The 22,199-nt window shown below is 37.1% G+C and overlaps 3 protein-coding genes and 1 pseudogene across 4 annotated transcripts; 2 read left to right on the plus strand and 2 right to left on the minus strand.

Moving 5' to 3' along the window:
• Positions 1-1,380: 1,380 nt before the first annotated feature.
• LOC107699060 (protein DENND6B-like) lies at positions 1,381-9,355 on the plus strand (annotated as a pseudogene).
• A 1,379-nt stretch (positions 9,356-10,734) lies between these two features.
• On the minus strand, positions 10,735-16,096 carry LOC107699059 (GRIP and coiled-coil domain-containing protein 1-like). Of its 2 annotated transcripts, none has more exons than XM_016500224.1 (3): positions 16,057-16,096; positions 13,290-14,402; positions 10,735-12,861 (listed from the first exon to the last, which is right to left on the minus strand). In XM_016500224.1, exons 2-3 carry the CDS (start codon positions 14,352-14,354, stop codon positions 11,557-11,559), a joined length of 2,370 nt encoding a protein of 789 aa, XP_016355710.1. In that variant the 5' UTR covers positions 14,355-14,402; positions 16,057-16,096; the 3' UTR covers positions 10,735-11,556. The 2 variants fall into 2 exon arrangements, with proteins under 2 accessions (XP_016355710.1, XP_016355711.1); XM_016500225.1 differs by lacking the exon at positions 16,057-16,096 and adding an exon at positions 14,699-14,858.
• Positions 16,097-18,297: 2,201 nt separating this feature from the next.
• Positions 18,298-20,093, minus strand: LOC107699063 (ragulator complex protein LAMTOR4-like). Its single transcript, XM_016500227.1, has 4 exons — positions 19,999-20,093; positions 19,724-19,804; positions 19,340-19,457; positions 18,298-19,109 (listed from the first exon to the last, which is right to left on the minus strand). The coding sequence occupies exons 1-4, from the start codon at positions 19,999-20,001 to the stop codon at positions 19,012-19,014; spliced, it is 300 nt and encodes a 99-aa protein (XP_016355713.1). The 5' UTR covers positions 20,002-20,093; the 3' UTR covers positions 18,298-19,011.
• Positions 20,094-20,341: 248 nt separating this feature from the next.
• Positions 20,342-21,677, plus strand: atp6v1f (ATPase H+ transporting V1 subunit F). Its single transcript, XM_016500226.1, has 2 exons — positions 20,342-20,592; positions 20,891-21,677. The coding sequence occupies exons 1-2, from the start codon at positions 20,435-20,437 to the stop codon at positions 21,090-21,092; spliced, it is 360 nt and encodes a 119-aa protein (XP_016355712.1). The 5' UTR covers positions 20,342-20,434; the 3' UTR covers positions 21,093-21,677.
• The last annotated feature ends 522 nt before the right edge of the window (positions 21,678-22,199 follow it).

Below are 22,199 nucleotides of genomic sequence, written 5' to 3' on the forward strand. Positions count from 1 at the left end.
TCTTGAATGTTGAATTAGCATTAATAAAAAGGGGGGCAACTTAAAAATGTGTTTACGCTATTGGTTCTCAAGTGGGATTCTCAAATAGAAATCAAAATAAAAACGTAGCAATTAAAATGACAAATCTGGATTTATTTATATATGTATTATTTATTTTACATTATTTTGCGTCAGCCTATTTGAGATTCCCTCTTGAGAGCCAATATCACATGCAAGAGGATTAAATCATTCCTCCCCGCGCGAGGGCATTTTGATGGCATTAGGATGGATTTAATATTCTAAGTTAAACAGAGCTTTAATTTGCAGCGACTCTGTCTCTGTACTGCAGAGTCTCAAGACCGGCATAGTTAAGAATCATCAGGAGCTTTTTTTTTATGATGTTAAGAATAAAGAATAAAGGTGATGAGGTTAGGCTATATTTATGTGGGTCCCAGCCAGTGTTGGGGAAAGTTACTTTTAAAAGTAATGCATTACAATATTGCGTTACTCCATAAAAAAAGTAACTAGTTACGTTACTTTGTTACTTTTTATGGAAAGTAATGCGTTACGTTACTTTTGCGTTACTTTTAAAATCTGGACAGGGCTTGCTTGTTTGTTTTTAAAATAAAAAAGTTCTATTTTTGCGAAATATAAAAGCCTTTTCACACCAAAAGTGAAATGAATAAGCCTCAGGCTGAAGGGAAAGTAAACTTACGTCATATTTTTTTAACGTAATTTAAGTGAGATGAATTAGTGCATATTCATATTTATTTTAGAACTACCGTAACAACATCTGATTTCTCTCAGCATGGGGACAGGAGAGCTGTCAATCAATACAACGGAAAAAAAAGTAACTTGCGTTACTTATTTGAAAAAGTAACTCAGATATTCTCTTGTAAATTAAAAAGTAATGCGTTACTTTACTAGTTACTTGAAAAAAGTAATCTGATTACGTAACTCGCGTTACTTGTAATGCGTTACCCCCAACACTGGTCCCAGCACATATGGGCATTATAGGAAATGAAAAAGTAGACAAAATAGCTAAGAAAGCACTGCAGAAAGAGAGCATAGAAGCAGTCATCAGTCTTTCAAGATCAGAAGGAAAGAGTATAGTATGGGGAAAAATGATTAAAGAATGGCAACAAAGGTGGGATCAAGAACTAAAAGGAAGACATTTATACTTGATTAAAAAAAGAGTTGGCACTGTGGAAAATAAGGGAGGAAACAGGAGAGAAGAGACTATTATGACCAGAGTAAGAATAGGGCATAATAAATTAAATAGCACTCTTCATATTATGGGAAAACATCCAACTGGGTTTTGTGACCAGTGGCAAATACCCGAGACTGTAGAACATGTGCTTATTAATTGTTCAAAATATGAATTACAGAGGATGGATATGATAAATTACATGGAAAAAAATAGGACTAACAGGACGTGGAGTAAAGAATATAATGGACTGCAGTAGGAGTGAACAAGGAATGAAATATTTGATTTGCTTTCTGACTAAAACGGGACTCATGACAAGAATATGATGACTAAAGTATATGGGAAATAGCTAGAACCAGAAGATGGCAGCAATGCAACGTTAAGGATGCAAGCTGCCGTTAAAACCCGAAGAAGAAGAAGAAGAAGCAGAAGAAGAGGGCGCTGCTTATCCACAATGGGTTTGAAACGATGACCGAGGACGCGACTATTCACAAAAGCAAGCGGTTCTCAAATTGATTTTTAGGTCACAATGGACCCATTTGACAGCTCCGATTCTCTGGAAGGGCCATCAAAGGCTGCGGCGACAAACGCAGAGGTACCGGTGCCCTGGTCGCGCTTCTCTGCCTGGCTCGAATGTGTGTGCGTCGTTACCTTCGACCTCGAGCTCGGACAAGCCATAGAGGTACACAAATTATGTGCATGTACCCCTAACATCTGTTTGCTTATTTGTTTGTTACACGCATAACGCTTTACAAGTGGGCAGTAATCTGACTGTGGAAAAAAATGCCGTGACAGTGCAACGGGGAAACATTCTGATTGTAATATCGCCACTGTAACCACAGCAACAGCAGCATCTCCGTGTATCCCTAACATTTTTTATGTTGTTATCAGCTCGTTTACCCCCATGATGTCAAACTCTCAGAGAAAGAGGTAAGCTTAATTTGATTTAAATATTTTATTTATTTTTCAGCAGCAATATTGTAAATATATAAAGCAAAATATGCTACAGCGATTTTCAAAACACTAATTTCTTTCTAAAAGTACTAAAACCCTTCGCTTCCTTCTGTCTTTTAGAAAACAAGCATCTGTTACTTATCGTTTCCTGACTCATACTCAGGTAATGTGCTGGCACAGGCTGATCTCATCAGTGCTTTCATGATAAACAGCTGAAACATGAGCATTACAGCTCAATCACATGAGTGCATGTCTATCCCAGGATGCCTGGGGGACACACAGTTGAGCTTCAGACTGCGGCAGTCGGTGGGCCGCAGTAGCTCTTGGTTTGGACATGAGGATGCATACAACAGGGATGCACCTGTGACCCTGCAGGTTAGAAACAGACTGGCTCTGAATTAAGACATTTCACAGCATCACAACTGATTGACATGTGCTTTGGACCTAAAAAGTCTGCATGTAAATGATCGTGCTGTCTTTCAGAAGGAGCATGCACATTTCCACGGGTATGTGTATTTCAGGCAAGTGAAAGATGCGTCTGTGAAAAGGGGTTACTTTCAGAAGGTGTGTAACTGAACTGAAGATGCACATGTTTGTTCTGGTTTCTCACTATGAGCTGTTGCAGTCTAATTAGACTTTACACTTTAATTGAATGAATTTAGTCAAGGTCCTTGTGGTCAAATGATATACTGGAATAAATGACTGTTGTGTATTTTGATGTAATGGTGGTGAATTTCTATATCCCTAGTCTCTGGTGGTGGTGTCCAGACTGCCGTTTGTGAACCTTTTCCATTCGCTGCTGCAGGTCATTGCTCCGGAGTACTTTGAAAAGCACGAACCTTGTCTGGAGACAGGTGAGGCCAGCTTGATTTGATAAAAAAAAAAAAATCACGTTTCCACAAAAAAAATATTAAGGAGCACAAGCCTTTTCAACAATGATAATAATAAAAATATTTCTTGAGCACCAGCATATTAGAATGATTTCTGAAGGATTATGTGACACTGAAGACTGGAGTAATGACTGCAGAAAATTCAGCTTTGCCATCATAGGAATAAATTACATTTTAAAATCTATTTGATCCGATAAATGCAGCCTTAATGAGCATGAGAGATGCAAAACACGTTTGGAAAAAATCGTACCTACTCCAAACTTTTGAATGGCAGTGTTTATATAATATACAGTGGGTACGGAAAGTATTCAGACCCCCTTCAATTTTTCAGTACATAAACCAACCAGGTAATTCAGTAAAGATTTACATACACATGAAAACCACCCAAGGAAACAAACATGTGCATGCCGGCATTCATATACTGCCTTTAAAATATCAAACAGAAGGCTCAAGTTATTTCGGTGTCTTTAATCTCAAATCCTCAATCATGTTGGTCAATATCTTTCAGTCTGTAATGAGATTGACCAATGGCCAGCGCCAGTACCAGGACAGACACTCAATTTACCTGTGATGGGTGTGGTGATGCAGGTGAGGATATTATGGATGGAAAAACTCTTCAGAACAAACATCATTCTCATACATTTTAGTAAAACGACACTTACAGCATGGTATTTGGTGTTTTTGACGTCTTACCAATTTGATGTCTTATGTAATTTTGTTATTAATCTGTCATCTGTTCAGTTTATCAAATGCTGATTTTTGGCTTTGCAGGTTAGAATTCCCTCAAAAGTCGAAACACCAGGAGGAAGCCCTGTAAAACAACCACAAACAGAGGTGCCTACCATATTTTATTATGGTATTATATCATATTTTACTATGGTAGTCATGCACACACATGCTTTTATTTTAACACACGATTGATATGCGGTTTCATTTGTCCAGAATCTGCTCCCTGCCCCCACGGTTCTTCCATCAGTTCACGAGTTGGATCATTTTAAGTGAGTATTACACTGGTTGTACATGTTATGTTGATCTGTTGATTTTACAGCCATCACTAACAGCTGCCCTAATTGACCTTCATGTAATCAGATGTTTCCAGTCAGTCCTGATTCACGTGCAGATGCTCTGGGAGCTCATGTTGCTAGGAGAGCCAGTGGTTGTCATGGCACCCTCTCCAACCGTCTCCTCGGAGACTGTGCTGGCCCTAGTCAGGTGTGGACATTGCGTTCTTCAATCTCTCCCTCCAGAAATACATGAACAAAAGTTATTATTAGGAACTTATAATAGTGACAATGACAGCAGATAGGGTTTCTATTGGTCTGTTTCTATTAGTTTTTGTGAAATAGCAAAAGCATTATAAATATAAACATTTTCTTGTTAATGTCAGTTAGTAAAAAAATATTGTTAGGGCATAGTGTATATTTTATATATGTTTTATGTTCACTGTTTAGTGCTATCGCCCCACTGCGCTACTGTGGTGATTACAGACCTTACTTCACCATTCATGACAGTGAGTTCAAGGAGTACACAACCAGGACTCAGGCTCCGTAAGCAAAAACTTAGACGCCACCTTAGTTCACCCAAAAACGAAAATACTGTAATTGTTTACTCACCATCATGTCTTTCAAAACTCGTGATTTTCTTTCACAAAAGATCATTTTAAAGAATGATTTAAGCCGTATAATGAAAGTGAGTGGGGACTGGAAATGTCAAGGTGCAAAATAACAAAAAGGCATCATCCGGTTCCTTCCGGCAAAGCTATCATGACTTGGAAGCTTGGAATATAACACGCATTAATGTATAGACCAGTCTTATGGTGCTTTTTGTCATTTAGTAGTTGACAAAGTCCCCAAAAAACAGCAGCCAGGATATTCTTCAAAAATTCACCTTTTTCATTTTGGGTGAAACCTTGACTAAATGTGAGCTACTTTAATACCCCTGTAGAAAACAACATTTGCGGTGCAGGACATGACTCTTTAGTCTATTTTCTGCTTTCAGGCCCAATGTGATACTTGGTGTCACAAATCCTTTCTTTATAAAGACCTTTCAGTGCTGGCCACACATTATTCGCCTCGGAGACCTGAAGATGTCTGGTAAATAATGCTTCATTTTAGCAACAAGGCTTCTCCGACAGTCCTTTGATTCCATATGATTTTGGCATATTATACATGAGAGAGTTCTGAATGGAGCTTTTCTGCAGGTGATTTACCAAAGCAAGTGAAGGTCAAGAAACTGGCAAAGTTAAAAACACTGGATACTAAAACTTTTTTACCTATACCATAAAGGTATATACACAGCATACAAGACCTTCCTACACAAAGACAAAGCCTTCATTAAGCGACTCTTAAAGGTAGGCTACAAATGTTCATTCTTGAAACTTGACATTTAAGTTGAAAGTAAAATGATGTAGATCTCCTTGCTTTGGTTTTTCATTTTTACTTTTAGGGTATCCAGAAAAAACGGCCATCAGAAGTGCAGAGTGCCATTTTGAGGCGGCATCTGTTGGAGCAAACGGAGAGTTTCATTCTTCCGCTGGTAAAAACAAGTTTAAAAACGTTTTTGCACCTTTGTTCAGAGCTTAATGACAGCTTTACTGTTTCATTTCATTCACTAAGCAGTCTTGAGCGTCACACCCATTCTTTTCTTTAGGAACGATATTTGGAAAGCCTAATGCCGCTGCAGAGATCTATGTCTCCATGGAAGGTTGGTTCAAGATGATCTAGATCAGATAAGGAAGACATATATGAGGGATTGATTGTTGGACCTCAAATATAAAGTGAAGTGTTGGGATTCAAGTGGCAATGAAACAGTTGTGTATGTATGTCTCAGACCCCTCCTCAGATCCGGTCATTCTCTCAGGATGAGTTCATGAAGACCCTGGAGCAAGCGGGGCCGCAACTAACACTGAAAGGAGATTGGACAGGCCTGTACAGGTAACATGCCAGAGTTGCGTTTCCCGAAAGCATCATATGCCCATTGGAATCAATAATCTGTACAATCTACCTAGGCTAATGCTCCTTTGATGAGAAACGCAGCCAAGGACATTGGGGAACTAAAGACTGAAACTTCCTGTTAATTGTTCTTATAATATAATAAATGTTTCTATGCGGCTTTCAGGCGTTTCTTCCGTTCACCAAACTTTGATGGCTGGTATCGGCTCAGGCACAGAGAGATGATTCAGAAAGTGGAATGTCTTCATTTAGAGGCCATCTGTGCAGCTGTGAGTATGATATTGGATCTGGAATCGGTCTCTGCTTTATTTCTTAAATGTTGATATTATTATCATCAGTTCAGAAATTTTGTGCAAATAAAAGAATGTTTAAAGGATTCGTTCACCCAAAAATGATACACCCTCAAGTCGTTCCAAACCTGTATGACTTTTTCTTCTGTTTAACACAAAAAGAGGAATTCTGAGGAATTGAACTGGTCGCTCTTTTCCATGCAATTACACTAAACGTAAACAAAGGCTTTGAAGCTTCTAAAAGGATGCAAAAGCACCATAAAAAGCATCATAAAAGGATAATAACAGTAGTCTGTATAACTAACACTACCGTTAAAAAGTTTGATGTCAGACAGTTTGAAAGAAATTAATGCTTTTATTTAGCAAGTATGCATCAAGTTGAAGAAAATTGACTGTAAATACATTTATAATGTTACAAAAATGTTTCAAATAAATGCTGTTTTTTTTTTTTTTACTTTCTATTCATCAAAAAAATCCTAAACAAAATATATTGTGATTTCCACAAAAATATTAAGCTCCACGGTTGTTTTTAACATTGATAATAATATTAAATGTTTCTTGAGATTTCTGAAGGATCATGTGCCACTGAAGACTGGAGTAATGGCTGCTGAAACTTCAGCTTTACCATTACATTAATAAACTACATTTGAAAATATATTTAAATAGTGCTGTCAATCGATTAAAAAATAACTAATTAATTGCACTTCTGAAATTAATCGCGATTTAATCCCACCTAACATTAATGTTTTTAAATATACTTTTATATTGCAATTTTACATTCAATCTTCAAATTAATTTAGAAGCAACATACAATATATTTTTAATATTTGTTTAATGGCATCTTTTTTATGACTGAAGGCGGGTATCACTACTGATGTCTCTATTAAATTTTTATTTTTTTCTCTCTTAATATTTAACCATTAACTATAGTAGTATAATTGAGAGCTATCAATTTTAACTTTTATTAGCGTTTAAAAAAATAACTTCTAATTTAAGTGAACTTAAAACAATCTTCACATAAACCCATTATAATAAATGTCATATTTAGCTACCTGTGCCCTTCAGCAAGTAGGAAATACACAGAAATTGAATAGTTATCAAACACTAAATTCTAAATGAAATATAGATACATCCTTAAAGCTACAAAAGTTATCGATTTCCTCTTTTTGTCTTTTGTTCTTTGATTCACAACAGCTGGGTTATTAGGTTATTTTGGCTGCTTTAAGAGCTGCCGCTGTTCTTTTGTTCTTTGATTCACAACAGCTGGGTTATTTTGGCTGCTTTAAGAGCTGCCGCTGCTGAACATGACGTCTTTAATCATCTTTTTGGTAACTTCAGTTAACTGACGACATAACTACGACATTACATGCTCGTAATTTCTTTTGCACTTTAATATGAAATGATATAGGCTACATCGCACGTAGCCGCATTACCTTTTTCCACGCTCGTTTGACTAGCACCTGGTGCTGAGGCGAAATTGGAGTGCTCTCCTGAAAAGTCTCCCGTTTGATGTGGTTGTAAAGACGTTCTGCGTCTAAATAAATGCAATTATTTTCAAGAAAAAAGAGACCGAAGCAGCAGTTGTGAGTGGGGTGGCCAACCCTGTGCGTTTTTTTAAACTATATGATCGCTAAGAGAGGAATGGACTGAAATTTAAGTTGTTATTTACAGAATCTTCACCTCCAGCCTGCTGTTAACTATTGTGACTAGATCATTGAACCATTTTGTGAATGAATCATTCAAAAATAATTCTGGTTTTGTTGAATGATCAACTGATTATTAAAAGGAACTCGAAGGAATGATTGGTTCGCGTCTCTATTTCTCTAATGAACTTTAATAAACCAAAGATAACAGGATGTGAAGATTTTCAGTAAATAACGACTTAAATTTCAGTCTGTTTTTAGTTGCATGGAAAAGCGCGACCGAAATCCTTCTTTTGTGCTCCACAGAAAGGAAATCCTACAGGTTCAGAACAACATGAGGGTGAGTAAATAATAACTGTAATTTTAATTCATGAATTACTCTTTAATTGTTCATTTAATTTGTTTTGTTTTCATTTAATTCAGGATCTGCTGACATGGACCAAAGACAAATCAGAGGTGGAGATTGTTGACCTCATCCTGAAGCTTCGGGAGAAACTGGTGAGTAAAACAGTTAAAAACCGCCGCTTTTTGAATATGATGGGGATAAAAGTGAATTGTTTGTTTTTTTACGATAAAACATCTTCTTCTGTATGTCCTACCCAGATGAGAGCTCGAAAACACCAGCTTCCGGTGAAAGAAGAACTTCTAGAGAGATTAGAGCAGTCCATCCAGACCATCATCAGCTCCTTGCCAGAGGATCTACAGACATTATTACACAGACAATGACAATCAGACCCACGTGAACAACACTGACCAGCAGATCCACTGATACATACATAGACTGTCTGTCTAGAATATACCAGCTATATATGAACCCATAACACCTGCACGGGTATCAACCCACATTTCTTCTTCTGGTAAACCCATACACTACCTGAGAGGCCTTTCATTTTGGATGTACAGTACTGGAGAGAAACAACAGATACTGCTGCTATATGAGGTCCTAGATGACACATGAAGAACACAGAAAACATTGATACTTGGATTAAAATCATTTTAATTCTTCAGCTAGGCTTTACACCAAATTTTAGATGTCTGCTAAATTTAACATGCATCAAGTATTTAAAGCCTGCAGTCAGTTAGCACTGCATGACATTAATTTTATAAATCAACATTTAGTCAAATAGATTAATTAAAGGATGAACAAATTGACTTTTAATTGGAATATGCAGCATGTATTTAGCACATGCAGTGAAGTTCATAAATATGTATGACATATTCATTTAAGATGCTTTTATGATTATTTATTAAATATCAATGCTTTTATTCCAGTGATGTTTTTAGTTATTTAGGGACATTTTGAAGCTCATTGGCATACCTGACCCATAAAAGACACTGCAGCACTTTTGGCTATTATTTATTTATTTATTTTATACCTTACCTGATCTTTTACCTTTGCACAGGTACACCTCTACTGTGTCGTTTGGCCAGTTTTTATTATTTTTATATTAGAAGCTGACTGTCCAGGCAATTTTTTTAACCATTTAGATTTTATTTTATTGAGGGCTGGATTAACAGACTCCGGATTAACAAATTATGGATTAAGATTTATCTAATACTAGACAGATTTTAATTGATAATTATTATATATAATGGGATTTATGAATGACTGAGCAGTGGCAGTGAACTTGGTCACATGAGAGAATTAAATGATGTTCCGTAAAGAGTTTTGTGATTGGAGAATGTCAAATTCAATGCCATTAATACCAATACAATCATGTATAAGCTACTTCGTCTGTTTATAATGTGTTTGCCAGTCATGAATGTTCTTTTTTTGATGCAACCTGAACCTTATTTGAAAAGGAAATGGTTGTTCTCTTTAGTTGTGTTATGGCACTCTTGATTCAGTTTTGAACCTCATGCTGAACATTTTATTCATATTTTGATTTTTTCAGTTGTAGTTTGTGTAGGTGCCCATTCTGTGATTTCACTGAAATGGTTCTAAGTTTAATTGTACAATTTGCCACTTCTGCAGTATTATAAAATGTTTATTTGAAAGAGCCATATTATGTTTTTATGGTTGGGATTGTTTTATTAAAGTACATGTTTGAACAGAACAGCAGTAAGAGTTTGGATGTAAATTATATTTTAGCCATGTGCTTATTCAAATGTGTTACTCAGTCGTAGACCTTGAGAAACCCCTCAACACTGCACATTTTGGGAAGACTTCCTGATGTGATGCACCTGATTCGACTCATCTGCTTATTAGTAGTGTTCATAAACTTAACTGAGTGTATCAGTGGAGCCACATACAAAATGTGCAGCTGGGAAACTCCAAGACCAAGACTGAAAATACTGGCTGAATTTAAATATCATACTACTCTTGATTATTTATTTGCAGAAATATTAAAGAGTAGTATTGTATTTCATATTCAGCCATTCAGTTTTAAATTATGCAAGGAGTGCCTATGTTTTTAATAACAAGTACACACATTGCAGATTCCTCAATATACTGTAGTTTAGTTTTTATAATATATAATATTTTATAATATATAATAATAAACTAAGCACTTAGTAGTAGATAAAAAACAATTTTCAAGTTTTTTTTATTGTCATGATTATTCCAGCTTATTTAAATAATACTAGAAGCTGAAACATTAAAATAAAAAATAAAAAACTATCTTGAAATTATTGTGTGACTGAAATTATTTTTTTTAATATTTAGAAATTTTTGCAAAGTTGCTTAGACAGTGGAGTGATGGATTTTACAAATTGTAAACTGAAAAATAAATGTTTTTAAATGTATATATTGTATTAATACACTAATTTAATTTAAAATAAAATGCTGAAGAGAGCAAAATAGTTTATTGTTTTGGTCAAAATTGAAAATACACATGTACCTGACTGATCAAATTTATAAGACAAACCCAGATAAGCGTGAAAATGATCTGTAATTAGTTTTCTCAAAAAAGCATAATGTATGTACAGCTTATATAAAGGAATATCAGTGTAGTCATCAAATGCCCTAGGCTGTCAGGAAAAAAACAGAGCTAACTACAATATATCCCCAAAAAAATCTGTATGATGTTAAAGTAGCTCACATCCTTCTTAAGATAAAATTCAAACTGCTATAGGTTTACAAACTCAAAGCAACTGTTGATATTTTTTTTAATTAATACATATTCCCAATAAAAACCCTGGAATTAGCTTTGTGTGTTAAATATATACATGGAATTCCTCATGACAATATATGAAAAGTGCCGCTGTCTGAAGGCATTACTTGCTAGATTCCCTCGTAAAAGCCTGTTAGAGTTTTTTAAGAACATTTTCTTTGGCACAACCCCTTCTGTAGATGTTAACCTTTCAAATTAACCAAACAGTGTTACATTACGTCTCCAGTTATTATACAAAATCAATGACAATAGTGTCAAGATCGAATTATGTTGCACACACAGGAGGGAAGTTCTGGATGACTGGTTAACTGTGTTACATGATCCAATACTGGATTCAAACCATTCATAGACTGTGTAGTATCCTGTCATGCAATAGTTGGGAGTACATATGTCATTATCGGAAACATATCCACATTGTTGCTCCTGATATACCTTCTCACACTGCACACAAAAAAAGTGGTCAATAAAAATGAATGAATATTTATCTCAGCACATTAGAACCGTAAAGTCACTCTTCAAGTCGTTTGCATCATCTCATCCCTGTCGTCCACCAACTGTGGTGTTGCTGCTTCAGCACAGCTTGTTTCTCTTGAGGACTAAAGTGCAAAATAGTCAAAATGGCCGTGAGCGTCTGCTGGCGCCCTCTGGTGTCATGGAGCGTGAGAAACCTATAAATGACGTTCTTGAGATACTCAAGGTTGGCCCCATCTCTCCCCTGGTCCCGAATACGCTTGTCCAACTCACACCGTAGCTCAGCGACCTCTTCTTCATGCCTCTCGCCATTAGCAATCAGCTTTCCTTGTAGCTGATGCAAGTCTTCCTCTAGACGATGCTTTTGTTTGCGCAAGGCGGCCACATCCACCTCCTTGCGTGCCAGCTGTTCGGCGTACAACAATAAAGTCGGCTCGTTGGGCCCAGCTAGTTTTAGAGCTTGAGCAATAATGTCGCTTTCTTCTTGTTCTGGATCATCTTCCTCTAGGTCACCTCCTTCTATCGCTGTGCTGTTATTTGTAGCTTGCCTTCCAAAGCCGATCACCGTGGCCGCCCGGAGTCGCTCCAGCTCAAGGTCTTTTTCTGCAAGAAGAGCCATGGTGCGATCTCTCTGTTTGTGCAACTCTTCCTCAAGCCGCAAGAAGTTCTCCCTGTGTTGAGCCTCCAGCCTCTCGACTTCCTGTTTGTGGGTCTGCTGGAGTGCTACAAGCGCTTGTTGCCGCTCCTCCAGGTCCCGTTTGTGCTGGACTTCTGCTTCGTCGGAAATTATACGAAGGTTGATGTACTTCTCCTTCAGCTCGGCCAGCTGGTCACGTGCTTCTTCTAACTCTTTGGCCTGGTTGCCATCTTTTGTGTTCTTGTTTTTCAGAACACCTTGCGCCCTCATTTTGTAGCGCTCAAACTCCTCCCTAAGCTGCCGGAGCTCTTGCTGGTAGTGAAGCACTGAAGCCTTCTCGCTCTCTGAGACTTCCTGGTCCTTTTCTCCTTCCAATAGCCTTTTGATGTCCAGACTCTGGTCTTGAGATCTTTGCGCAGCCAGGAGGAGTAGCTTCTTCACCTTCTCGAGTTTGTCCTTTAACACGTCCACGTTCAAGCTGGTGTCATCGATGTTTAGATCGGAGGTCGTTGACCTGTTGACTGCTGCGATGGCGAGGGTTTTATTCTCAGTGTCGAGTTGAAGGATGCGTTCTCGCAGCCTCTGAGCGTTTTGTTGGTCCTTCTGTCTGGCCTTCTCGCAGGCACCCAGTAGTTCGGAGAGCTCAGACACTCGCTCCTCAAGGCTGGCAACTCGTGCTTCCTCCATTTGTGCCTGTTCTCGGAGACGCTCATCTGCTTGTGCCACCTGCAAAGATACACAAAGGAAATTAGAATAAATGTTTAGATTAGCATCAGACCAGGGGTATCTGATCCTGCACCTGGAGGGTGACTATCCTGTAGAGTTTAGCTTCAATCTTAATTTAACATATCTAAACCAACTAATCAAGGTCTTCAGCATTACAAGAAAATTCCAGGCAAGCGTGTTTGAGATTGGAGCTTAACTCGACAGGTCATTGGCCATCCAGTAGCAGGACTGGACACCCCTGCAATAGACTGATTATATCAGCCAGTCTAATTAATTAAGAATAAGTGAGTTGACGTTTATCTAGGGGTGCATCAATATTAAAATTAACAGCTTGTTTAATCAAGTGGGTGGAATGAATAAATGCTGGAAACCTAACATTCCGTGGACTTCAATGCAAAACTGTAAGATACGACCTCTTTGAAATGTACCTTTCTAATTTCCTGCTGAAGTTGCTGGTTGAAGTGAGCTTTGAGCTCTGCAATCTCTTGCTGGAGCTCCTCGACACGTGGATCAGGTTTGCTCTTCTCCGCTGCTGCAGCCTTTAGGCTCTTCCTCAGCTCCTCTCGTTCCTGAGTGATCTCTTTCAGCTGCGTTTCATAATCTATCCCTCGGTCTGCCGCCTGCATGGCTTCAGCCAACGCCTCTCGCGAATCCTCCAGTTTGAGTTCGGCATCCTGTCTCAGTCCCCTCTCCTCCTGCAGGAGTTTCTGGAACTCTCGGAGCATGAGCGCATGATCGCCCTGCTCCTGCTCCCGTTCGTGCTGCTGGGTGATGACACGGGCTTTGCTCTCTGCCAGCTGCTCCTGCAGGCTCTGGATCTCCACCTGGTGCGGCTTCTGCTCTTCCTCCATCCTGGCCTGCAGCTCCTCCAGTTCCTGCTTCATCTTGCGCTTGTCCGCCTGGAATGAAGCTTCCATTCTGGACTTTTCTTGAGTGACGGTGGCTAAGGAACTGGTCAGAGTGGACAGCTGCGTCTTTAGGTGGATGACACGGCGGTCTGTGTCCACTGCAGGTGGCGGCATCTCCGTACATCCACTGCTGCTGGAGCTGATACCACTTTCAGACCCACTCGCCTCCTCAGATTGCTGGGGCATCGCGTTTGCGACAGTCCCAGCGGTGGCTCCGTCTACAGCACAGCTTTGGTCCTCCTCTATTTGGTCTCCTTTAGTACTGTTGCTGGTCAGGCTGTCTTCGCTGTGAAGTGAAGATCGGTCATCCCCAAGGTCAGAGGGCAAAGGTCGTTCAGCATTTTCTGAACCTACACCAAACGACAGGTTATCACCACGCTGGCTTAAATCAACCTCTTGCGAAATGGTCAGAACCTTCAGGCTGGCTTCCAACGCCTCTTTTTCCTTAAGTAGGCTTTGGTACGCTCTGACAACATCTTTAAAACGTGTCTGATACTTCACAAGCTGTTTCTTCTGCACTTCGATGGTTTCCAGCAGTTCCTTCTTGCTCGAGCCTCCACCAAAGCTCATACTGAACTTATCCATGGTGTACCAGTGTCAGTCAGGTTTCATACTCTCTGATGTGATCTCCACCTGCAAAGTAAACATGATATTTTGCGATATCTTATTCAAACCAAAACATCTCCAAAATGCTTTTGTGAATAATGGTTGTTTCACACTTCAAAATTATCTATGAAAAGCACAAATTATAAAATGAAAATAAAACAAACACTCATAATTTGACATTAAACTTTTTCGTGTTTGTTAGTCTTTGAGACTGCTTTTGCCTGGTATTTTAAGAAAATACTGACTATATTTATTGCTCATATCTTTGATTGATGCCTTTAACTAAATAGTTAGCAAATTTGTAAAGGTGTGAGAATACATACATTATATTAAATCCCACATCATGACATTTAGCTCTAAAGCACCGGTGCAAAACATGTTAAAAGAATGTGCACTTCTTCTTTTTTGGTTTTTATTGGCGGTTGGCAGCCTAACTTATTGGTGCATTACCGCCACCGACTGGACTGGACTATGGATCAGGATATTTGCTTGTATATAGGATGAAAATAAAACATAAAAACCAAGCAAAACAAATAAACAAACTAGAAAATAAAACAAAATAAATAGTTTTTTTTTTTAAAAAGACTATATTCTTTTATTTAATTTACTTTCTATTAAACATTTAATAATATCTTACTAGCTGTTTACCCTAATAGATCTGATAAAGTAAAGTCATGGTGTTTTACCTTCTTCAATGACTGAATAAGGTGACATCTCTCAATGTTACAGTGAAGTAGTACATGATCAACTGCTTCTTGTTGGCAGTGTATTCATTCCCCAGTTGGGTGTTTTCCAGTTTTATATAATGTACTGTTAAGTCCAGTATGACCTATTCTCATCTGAGTTAGGATACTTCCTTCTTTTCGATTCCTGCTCTCCCTCCTCCCAGCACAGATTTGTTTTTGTATATTGTATAAATGTCTACCTGTTTCATCGTCATCCCAATATACCTGTCATACTGAATGTGCATATGTTCTAATGAGTACTTTAGCTTCTGCTTTATTAATGGGACTTGTAGATCTACTTGCTTTATTCTTAGAGTTTGTTTAGCCAGAATATCCACCTTCTCATTCCCCTCCACACCAACATGAGCAGGAACCCAAATGAAACGTGTAGATATGCACATAACTTTTATATTGTACATCATACACAATATCTCATTGATAATATCCATCCTAAACAATGACCTGCCAGATTTGATACTTTCAAGTGATGAGTAGCTATCAGATGCAATGGCAGTGTTATTTATTTTCTTATCCTCTATCCACTGCAGGGTTAATAATATTGCCAATAATTCTGTTGCACATACTGACAAATGATTGGTTACTCTTTTCTTAATATACAAATCACTCAATGGGATATATACTGCTGCACCTGCATATCCAGTTTCAGGATCTTTGGATCCATCTGTGAATAAAAACACTGATTTTGGGTAATGTTTCTCAAAATAATTCTGGACTATATACCATATTCGAAGTTGTTGAATTGAATTGTCTTTCAATTCCTGCTGTATACTGAGGTCAACATTTGGCAAAGGGAATAACCAAGGAGGAATGGAAGAAATTGAGACTGTATTACTGTACTGTAATTGATGCAATCCTATATTTCTTGCCTTAGAATGTGCGGTTAATTTCATTTGCTGTTCATATAAGCGTAATTAAAGGAAGAAATATCGCATTACCCGAGTACGTGTCCTGCTTACTTGCAGCCGTCACTTCCTGGTTGGGAAGTGACGTTTGAGTGAAAATTAAAAGTGTAAGAGTATTACAAAATAGTGCAGTACAAACCGGGTTTATATGGCAAATTATTCGAAATGTTATCTATAAAAATATCCATTTAACAAATATGAATCGAAATGCAAACATCGATTGCTTTCAGTTCTTTGCTTGTTGTAGTTAATTCGGTTCGAAAACTTAAACAGTGACTACCGCCACCAATAGATATTCTAGAATGCAGTAAGGAGTCTCATTACTTTCAAAATATGTTAATACACACGCAACATTTACAACAAATTTGCATACTTTTAGGGCATTGCATGTTATTATTTGATATTCCGGTGTGTCAGTATTAACCTGTAAAGCCCATGTGCCATAATAGTCAGTCCCCCACCTACCCACCCTTTTTACATTTGAACAGTTTATTGAACCTTTAGACAAAATCTTAAAAAAATAAAATAAAATATATAAGTAAATAAATGATAATAACAACAACAACAATAATAATCATTTAAAAAATCTTTAGTTTTTATTTTTAGATTTTTTTTGTTTTCAGTTTAACTTGAAATTTTGTTTTGTGTTTTTCTGTATTTTTCTTAGTTTTATTTTCATTTGTATACTTTGAATTCATTTTTATTTCAGTTTTAGTTATTTTAATACGTCAACTAAATGACAATGAGAAATGTTTCCTTGGCAATTGGCTGAAGTATAGGTTTATTTATGTATGTTTTATTTTTATTCAATATTTATTTTATTTCAAGTAACTAAATGTCTCTTTGATTTAGTTTTAGTGGAGTTTAACTATAATAACCTTGCTCCGCAAAAATATGCAATTTGGTGCAGTTGTTATTTGTATGGCAAAATGCATAAGAAGAAATTCTGACAGCTTGTAAATCAATGAGATCTTTATAACAGTATAGCAGCTACTTCTGTGCATTGTGGGATTGAATGTGGCTGTCCACTCAAAAGGGTAAGGTTCTTCTTCTTTGTTGTGCTTAACTGGGATTCGCAAAATGAAAAGTGCACTACTGCCTTCTACTGTTATTGTAGCATGCGCTTGTCTTTCCGTAAACATAATTCTGGAATATTTTACACCATCAGAATACTCTTAAAATATGTGAGAAATGATAATCACACACACAAAAAAAGCTAAATGAAAATATAATATCACATTTTGTCATTTTTAAATGATTTTTGAACACTATTTTTCTGTGGACCACCTTGCACTGCCTTGTGTACTCTTAAAAACCCATGACACAGGCCATGTAAAGTAAACTCTCCAAAACCTTAGGAGTGATTTGTGCTATAACCAGTGTTGTGGGTAACGCAGTACAAGTAACGCGAGTTACGTAATCAGATTACTCGGCCAATACTTTTTAGTAAACTGTGCACTGTGGCACTGTTTCTGAAAGCATCTCCCTCTGTTTTTATTCAGCTACAGGAGGTTGAACTGAGATAGGCAGTGCTAACAAACAGGACCTGCCACAATCTGGCAAGCCGGATTGCTAAAAGTGCTGGACCACTAATCAGATGCAAATAAATAATATATGATATGTTGCAGTACAGGACATGTCGAAATGTTCTTTGTTTGTTTCAGCTTCACATTCAGGACTTTGTAATCAGTTCCTGTTCCAACGCACTTTCCTGTACTTTCCTTCCCCATTTCCCCTTTCTTTGTCACCCTTTCCATATATTACTTTTTTTAAAAGCCTCATCATCTTATTAGTAATTTGACTTTGTATAGTATAAGTACGTATTGCTATTAAACAAAGATGAAAGATTAAGGTAAGTATATTATACCATTTTAGGGGAAGACGGGGATAAAAGCATAAAGGACTACATAATAGGAAAACCAGTTTCCTTCTAATTTATGAAGGACTATTACATTTTAATAGCGGTTATGATGCAGTAATGGTCATTCAGACAAGATTATGTCAGACAAAAGCACTTTTGTCAATTCAGTAAAATTAGTAAAAGAAAAACTATTCTTGTTCTACATTACGTTCATGAGTGGAATCATTTAAATGTATTTATTTATATTTTACTTGAAGTATTCAGTATAAGCTTTATGCCTGGTAAAACCATGACAAACATCTTAAGCTCTAAAATAAAGGTTATAGTATAATATTTAATTATTCAGCATTTATTGTTTTAACCACAAATAATTCAATGCTTTACTTTCTACAAACCAAAAAAATAAAGTAAAATATGCATAGTACTTTATTTAATATATTATTGTTAATGCAATTATTCAAAGATGTGATTTCAAGCATGTTAACTGAACACATTTGAAAATAGACTGTAAAAAGGGTTCAGTGCACTTATATTTCAGCTTTCACAGATCCAAGGGAAAATAAATTCATATAACTCCTCACTACAAGGTCTCACACTGGAATATGAAACTTCTAAAGAAATTATAACACCCAGTGAAACATTGTCAAAGAATGCATGTTTGTATACATGATTCCAGTCTAGTACGATTCCTGCATAAAAATATGATGTGATAAGCAGGTCCTTAAGGTCCTGTATTTGTATGAGGAAACCATAGGTTAATGGATTGTATGGGTTAAATGTAAATACACATAAATTATAAGTCCAGTAATACCATAAATGTGACCACTCAAGCACAAATGGGGGCTAAAATATTGACAGCATTTACTCCTGCATTAAAAGACATCAGATGAATCCCTTAACCAGTCCGTAACATTGTAATTGTACAAGAGAAACACATGAACTTACTCTGGCTCAGGTCAAATACACCTGGCACCACCCCCAAATTGGTGTAATTAAATCTTTTACAAAAGAAATTGAGTGTGATTGTGCTAAACATCAGATGGTTGTAATGGCTGGGTCATTTCAATGTGAGGGCACCATTTTGAGCTTGTAATAATGGGTGAGATCAGTCCATATTGTCCTCTTTACTACACAATAACAGGTTCCCGCTGGTTGTTCTGCCTTTTGACTACAAAAACTTTCTGTCCGGAGATGGTCACAGCATAAACGTAGTCTTCAAACATCACTGTGAAAAAAACAAAACAAAACACAATATAACATCAGGATATTTACACCATTGTTTTAAGCATAATTTTGTTAATATAAAAAGTTTATATATATATACACACACTACAGTAATGACAGCTAAGGGAAAATTGTATTATGAACAAAAACGTAAAATGAAAAATTATAGACAAACACATTTCTTGTGTTGTGGGATGTAGAGGTCCACGTGAAAATATGTATGTTTCTTACCTGACATGCGTTTGAAAAGGGGCTCAGCTGCCCCATGCAATCTGAAACGACAAGCTGTTCTGACCATCTGCATGATCACTCCTGCTGTGTGCTCGTCATTCTCCAGCTCTCCTGCGGACTGTAACAGGACAAAATGTATCTATCTATCTATATATCTATATATCTCTATATATATAATATATACACACACACACACATTTATTTTTATTTATGTAATATAAATAATATATTACATTAATATGTTCTATTTGTTTGGACAATTCTATTGGAATTTGCTCTTTAGAACTCAAGATTCTATTTCAACACATTTCATCTCATTATGTCATGTGGTTGCAACATGTAAGTAGATTAACTTTACTGCACATTAAGTGTTTAATGACTTACCGCAAGTACACCCTCCTCACTAATAACCAAATACCCAATCTGATCGGGTATTCTCTCTAAACCTTGGGTCAGAGCGGTGGTCTGCAATTCAACACAAAATAACGCAGGAAATAAACATTAGCAGAGCTCATCTGGCTAATGGTTTCTCAGAGCTTACTGCTTATTTGATCACATTATTTACAATCTCTATCACTTTTTTGTTACCACATCAAAACCTTTTCAGCAAAAGAAACATTAAGCTGAACAAATGCCCCCAAAGTAAACCTTATATTTACCATTTTTAGGCAGTGCAGATGAATTTACACTGTCTTCCTTCACACCCCGCCTCACGTGACTGACAAGCAGGCGTCGCGTGTTTATAACGTCGTATGAGAAGGTAGATGGCTTTTTCTGTAAATTTGACATATGCCCGGAAATCTACAACAAATGATATATCCGCAAAATGATTAGAATATTTGTATGATTACAGAATTCTGACAGTGTTTAGGCTGTTAACGCACATAATCTGACTCAGGATCAGATTTGCTGTCATAATCAGCACATTAACACGAGCAGCACAGATCCCAGATCAGCGGCGTTTACGGAGTAGTCAAAGCGGAAGTGCCGCTCTCCAGTAGTCAGCTGATTAAAGCATATGATCCTGCAGGACGGAAAAAGAAACATTTCATCCATTCCGTCTGTTATTTGAGCAAATATAAGAAAAAAGACAAAATGCCTGGACGGGGGAAATTAATCGCCGTTATAGGGGATGAAGACACGTGTACCGGATTCCTTCTCGGAGGGATCGGAGAGCTGAACAAAAACCGAAAACCCAATTTCTTGGTGGTGGAAAAGGACACTAGCATCACAGAGATAGAGGAGACCTTCAAGTAAGACAGGATTTGATGTCTGAATGATTTAAAATCATACTTATTACAATCCAAATAACAGCCATAAAAATGTGCAATCATATATGTATGAGATCTTGCCTATGATCTATCTATCTATCTATCTATCTATCTATCTATCTGATATGTCTGTTATTAGACATCATAGCTCTATATATGTCCCTATTTAGCATTTTATAGTTTTCAAATAATCAAATTTTGACTTAGAATAGTAGTTTGCATAATTTATAGTACACAGGTCATTTTTTGACTTGAAATTATATTTGTTCTTCATTTCCAGGAGTTTCCTGGCTCGCAGTGACATTGGCATCATCCTCATCAACCAGTTCATCGCAGAGATGATTCGTCATGCTATAGATGCCCACATGGAGTCAATCCCGGCTGTTCTGGAGATTCCTTCAAAAGAGCATCCGTATGACGCCTCCAAAGATTCCATCCTGCGACGGGCCAAGGGCATGTTTTCAGCAGAGGACTTCCGATAAGCCGATACCCCTGTGGGGTCACGGTCTGACCCGGGCAGACGTGAGCGTAAACGAGTTTTACTTCTTGATCTCATCCATCTTGCTGAAGCTGGAACCCATATTATAAAGATTAAATAATGATGTGTTGTTAATGTGATATTCTGTGATGTGTATTTGACCATTCCCAAGTTTGAAGAAGAGGACATTTTTTGTCAATGCTCCTAATAATAATTAAGTTATGTATAATATAATTAATTATATTATATATAAAAATGACAAAAAAGATATGTTATTTTACCCGTTGTGTAATAGACATTATATAACACAAGAATTTATTATAAATGCTGTCTATACCTTTAATTTTTAAAAATGTTTAATTTGAAAGCTGGTAATATTGAACTGCAAAACCACCGTTCACTTATTGACCCCATTTAAATCAGTCTCAAATAACTTAAAATGCTAACTGGACATCTTTGGATCCATGACATCTGTAAATAATATGATGTGCTATAAATGCACATTTTGTCATTGTATTGGCTGACACTTCGAGCACTGCAAAGAGCTTTACATGGTGGGATGTAATTAAAATGTGTTAACTTATGTCTTCAGAACTGTGACTTGTAGTTTATTAAAAGTAATGGAGTCTGACACTTTTTTGGTTTTGTGTGATGAATATCTGATGTCTAAAAAAATTATATATTATTTTACAATGTATTAGTATTATATTATTAATGTATTATATTAGTATGTTTTTTGCAATATATCATTTTATAATATATTAGTATACAATTAAAAAATATATAAAAAGCCAAAGAAAGTACATTAAAAAAAAGTGTTTTTTTCAATGAATCATGTGAAGTGATATGTGAAGTGACATGTGGCCAAGTATGGTGACCCATACTTGGAATTAGTGCTCTGCATTTAACCCATCCAAAGTGCGCGCACACACAGCAGGGGACACACACATGGAGCAGTGGGCAGCCATTTATGCTGCGGCGCCCGGGGAGCAGTTGGGGGTTCGGTGCCTTGCTCAAGGGCACCTCAGTCATGGTATTGAAGGTGGGAGAGAGCGCTGTACATTCACTCCCCCCCACCTACAATCCCTGCCGGTACGAGAACCCGCAACCC

The sequence above is a fragment of the Sinocyclocheilus anshuiensis genome, unplaced genomic scaffold (assembly GCF_001515605.1).
Source record: "Sinocyclocheilus anshuiensis isolate Anshui unplaced genomic scaffold, SAMN03320099.WGS_v1.1 scaffold346, whole genome shotgun sequence".
NCBI lineage: Eukaryota > Metazoa > Chordata > Actinopteri > Cypriniformes > Cyprinidae > Sinocyclocheilus > Sinocyclocheilus anshuiensis.

Excerpts from the sequence above, each read along its gene's own strand:
- LOC107699059 (XM_016500224.1), bottom strand. The coding sequence starts at position 14,354 with ATGGATAAGTTCAGTATGAGCTTTGGTGGAGGCTCGAGCAAGAAGGAA. Across the intron at positions 12,862-13,289 it reads TTCAGCAGGAAATTAGAAAG|GTGGCACAAGCAGATGAGCG; the intron begins GTACATTTCAAA and ends GTATCTTTGCAG.
- LOC107699063 (XM_016500227.1), bottom strand. Across the intron at positions 19,458-19,723 it reads GTGAGGAGGGTGTACTTGCG|TCCGCAGGAGAGCTGGAGAA; the intron begins GTAAGTCATTAA and ends GTCCTGTTACAG. Across the intron at positions 19,110-19,339 it reads CCTTTTCAAACGCATGTCAG|TGATGTTTGAAGACTACGTT; the intron begins GTAAGAAACATA and ends TTTTTTTCACAG.
- atp6v1f (XM_016500226.1), top strand. The coding sequence starts at position 20,435 with ATGCCTGGACGGGGGAAATTAATCGCCGTTATAGGGGATGAAGACACG. Across the intron at positions 20,593-20,890 it reads GAGATAGAGGAGACCTTCAA|GAGTTTCCTGGCTCGCAGTG; the intron begins GTAAGACAGGAT and ends CTTCATTTCCAG.